This window comes from Hirsutella rhossiliensis (assembly GCF_020360975.1).
Source record: "Hirsutella rhossiliensis strain HR02 chromosome Unknown scaffold00007, whole genome shotgun sequence".
NCBI lineage: Eukaryota > Fungi > Ascomycota > Sordariomycetes > Hypocreales > Ophiocordycipitaceae > Hirsutella > Hirsutella rhossiliensis.
Genome location: NW_025408673.1, coordinates 1,131,803 through 1,135,683, shown reverse-complemented (window position 1 = coordinate 1,135,683; position 3,881 = coordinate 1,131,803). Strand labels below are relative to the sequence as shown.

General features: G+C 57.3%; 1 protein-coding gene across 1 annotated transcript; it reads right to left on the bottom strand.

The window, feature by feature from the left end:
• Positions 1-810: 810 nt before the first annotated feature.
• HRG_06847 (reverse transcriptase (RNA-dependent DNA polymerase) domain-containing protein) lies at positions 811-2,364 on the bottom strand (the record flags this gene model as incomplete). Its single annotated transcript, XM_044865318.1, has 3 exons — positions 811-1,687; positions 1,785-2,193; positions 2,292-2,364. 3 exons carry the CDS (start codon positions 2,362-2,364, stop codon positions 811-813), a joined length of 1,359 nt encoding a protein of 452 aa, XP_044719280.1.
• Between the last annotated feature and the right edge of the window lie 1,517 nt (positions 2,365-3,881).

Below are 3,881 nucleotides of genomic sequence, written 5' to 3'. Positions count from 1 at the left end.
CTTTCCTCTCTATGCCTCGGTGGCTCTTCCGATTCCTCGACGCTGATGGGATCGACGTGGTAACCATGCTCAGCGAAAAAGGGCTGATCTTGGTCGCTGCGGATTCACGATTGTTGAGTGCCAGCTGCGCGGCAGGGCAGTTCTCCCCAGTCGTCCTGCACGTACGACACGTAGGCTCTCAGGTAGGCCTCGATCTCCTGGTTCATTCTCTCTGGCCCTCCGTCCGTCTGAGGATGATAGGCCGTGCTCAATTTCTGCGTGACACCTGCAAGACGGCAGAACCTCTTCCAGAACCTACTTAGCCAGTTGCTCCGCGGTCGCTGACGATGGACCGTGGCATTCCGTGAAATCGGTAATGACACTGGAAAACGGTTTGCACACTGCTCAGCTTCCATGTTGTCCATCACCTCGAGGGTCACAGCCTTTGTCAGTCTGTCCACAATCACCACAGGTACCTTGCCTTGCTCGGTCCAGTAGGCGGCAGATCTGTGATGAAGTCCATGGACAAATGGCTTCGGGGTCGATCTGGAATCGGCAGAGGCTTGAGAAATCCCCTTTTCGACTGGCGCCAGATGTGTGCTCTGCCGCAGGTGTCGCAATTGGCTACGTACCGGCGAACCAGCTGGGACTGCCCAGGCCAGTAGAATCGCCGAGCCACAATAGCCAGCGTACCTTCCCTGCCGGGATGACCGGTCGCAACAGAGTCATGCGACTGCTGCACAATGCGGGTTCTCAACTGGTCTTTCTCAGCTTCCTCCTGGTTACCCTCCTCTCCGGATCCACCCGGCACCCAAATACGGTCTCTGAATGTCAGCCTTTGCCTGCGTCGATCGCACATTCTGAAATCTGGATCTTCAGGCCCAGCGAGGGCGGGAAGGCACGCTCGCGATCGCGGACTGCCTTATAGGCTGCCCGGAATATCGAGTCCTTCGCCACCGTTTCGTCCCAGAGTTGCTGCAGGTCCGCTACCTCGAAGACCTTCATCTTCGGCAGGGTGGATGCCTCTGAACAGTCAGAACTCATCGCGTTGATACATGCTCTTGTCGATGATGGAATGGCACTATCCGGTATCAACTGTATCATTCTTCCTTGTTCCCGCTCGTCGTCAATGCCCTGTGGCTTGTCTTGTTCACGGCGGGACAACGCATCAGGCACGACAGCCTCGCTTCCCGGTCGATACTCGAGCTTGAAGTCGAACTGGGACAATTCGGCTGCCCAACGGCTCTGCCGTTCCGTGAGCTTCTGGCGTGTCATGAAATACTCCAGGTTGCGGTGATCGGTAAGGATTGTAAATGGGCCGCAGCTCCTAAGTTCGGCGTTCCAGTTGTCGAGACATCTCATGATGGCAAGCATCTCCTTGTCGTGAATGGGATAGTTGTACTCCGCTGGCGAAAGTCGCTTCGAGAAGAAGGCGCATGCGTGTCGACGTCCATCTGGGCCTTCCTGCGACAGGACGCCTCCCAATGCGTAGCCTGAGCAATCCGTCTCCAAAAAGGTCGGGAGGCTCGGGTCCCACTGCTTGAGCACCGGTGACTCGCAAAATCGTCGCTTCAGCTCCTGAAACGCCTCGTTCTCCGCTCGTCCCCAATGAAAGGCAGTTCCTTTCTTAAGCAGGGCATCCAGAGACTGCGTGATCTTGGCATAGTCGGGGATGAAGATCCGGTAATAGTTGGCGAAGCCCAGAAAGCTTCTGACACCCTTCACCGTGGTCGGGCCTCCCATTCGCGGATGGCGCGCTGCTTTCGGGGTCGCAGGCGATTCCTTTCCCTGCGTTGACGATGAACCCAAGGTATTTGACCTCTTGTACCGAAAACTCGCACTTCGCTGGGTCTAGGTGCAGCCCAGCGTCGGCGAGTGCTTGGAGAACTCGTCGCACCTTAGCCTCATGATCCGCCTTCGAACCGCTCGAGTAGATCAGTACATCATCCAGGTACGCTGTGACAAAGTCGTCCAGCCATTCGCGCAATACACTGTTCATGTATCGTTGGAATGATGCCGGGGCGCCGCTCAGGCCGAAAGGGCACACGAGCCACTCGTAGAGCCCAAACCTCGTGCGAAATGCAGTCTTTCCCTCATGTCCCGGAGCCATGCGGATCTTATGGAAAGCGGCCACCACGTCCAACTTGGTGAACCACTTAGCCTTGGCCAGATTCTGCAGGGTCTCCGCGATGAGGGCAGTGGGTATCGGTCGCGCTTGGTGATTGCATTCAGCGCTCGGTAGTCGCAACAAAATCGCAGCCCTCCATTCGGCTTCCGCACGAACAGCACCGGCGCGGCAGCCGCTGAGCTACTCGCTCGGATGAATCCTCTGTCCAGCAGGTCTTTCAGGGTCTTTCGCAAGACCAACAGCTCTTCTCGTGACATGTTGTAGAGTGGGCCCCACGGAAGGGGTGGCTCGTTGCCGTTCTTGTCAGGCTGCAGGTTGACTTCATGATCCACACCCGGTCGATGTGGCGGCAGCTTCATTGCCTCTCCTGGTGAGAATAGGTCGCGGAATTCTTTCAGCACTTCTGCCGGGACCTTCTCGCTCGGATCGACTGGCGGCTTCGGCTGAAGCGCCCTCTCTATATCCGACAAACTGATTGCATGAATCGAGATCGCGTTGCACTTCTTGCGTCTCTTTGCGCGTCGACACTCCGCCGTGAATACGGCTGCCGACACGAGTCTTGCGCTTCGAATCGCGCGTATCTTGGCGGGCTCTTCCTGCCCAATGAGGCGTATCGTCACACCTGCCCTCCCATGGTACATTCGCTGCTTGGCAGCATCGTACACGACGTGATTTCTCTCCATCCAAGGCCGGCCGAGGAACATGTCCTGGCCCAGGCTTGGGATCACGTATGCAAAGACACGTTCGTCAAATCCAGCTGTCTCGACCACAACAGCCACGACCCCTGGGGATATGACACTCTTCGCTGACTCTGAGAATCCCCCAATTTCTCGTGGTTTCGAGTCGACGAAGGGTATCCGCAGCTTCGAACAAGGGCTTCGTCGATCACGGCATAGCAGTCACATCCACAGTCGACAAGGGCGCGTATTCGATAGCCTCGGTTTACCCGCGCGTTGACTAATACAGTCCGACTATTCATTCGTGGCTTGAACGCTTCCCAGTCCCGGATGTCTGCCTTTGCAGGCCCCGGCGCCCGCTTTCGCCCGGGGCTAGTCTTTTCCCGCCGACTCGTCCTCACTGGATGCTGCGGTTGATTCCGAATCATCTGCGGCATCGGGCTCTTCATGCGCGCAGCTTTAGGTCGCTGTTGCTTCCCTTCGCCAGGAAAGACCACCTGGGCTGGGCAGTCCACGATAAGATGATCCGTCCGACCACAGCGATAGCAGCGGCGCTCATCCTTCGGCTTCTTATCGACATGTCGACGACCCTTCGACTCGTGGCCAATACGGTTGATGTCCGTCATCTTAACATCTCCGTCAGGGTCCTCCGGTTCCTCCTTGGGTCGTTGCCTTGGTAGCTGTTGAGGCGTCCGCTCAGTCGACGTCGGCTGCCTACCGGGTTTCAGTCTCTCCAATCTGCCCGCAATTTCCTGAACTCTCGCAAGCCATCCCTGGTAGTCGTCGGGTAGGACGGCTGTGACCAAACTCTCTTGGAGGCGTGCATTTATTGCGTTCTCTAGAAATACGATCTTTGCACTGTCCGGCCAGTCTGCTCCCCCGGCTTCAGCTAATGCCTGTTCGAATCGGGAAGGAAGGACGCGAGAGGTTGGTCTTCGCGCTGCCGCATAGTTCTCAGCGTGGCAGCAGCGCGGGATTGGATGTTGCTGTCCTGGTAGGTTCGGTCGAGGTATCGCATGAACTCTTGGGGTCGTAGCTACCCCAGGGCCTCCGCGGCGTAAAGGTAGCGACCACTTGCTGTGGTCGCTCGTCCAAAC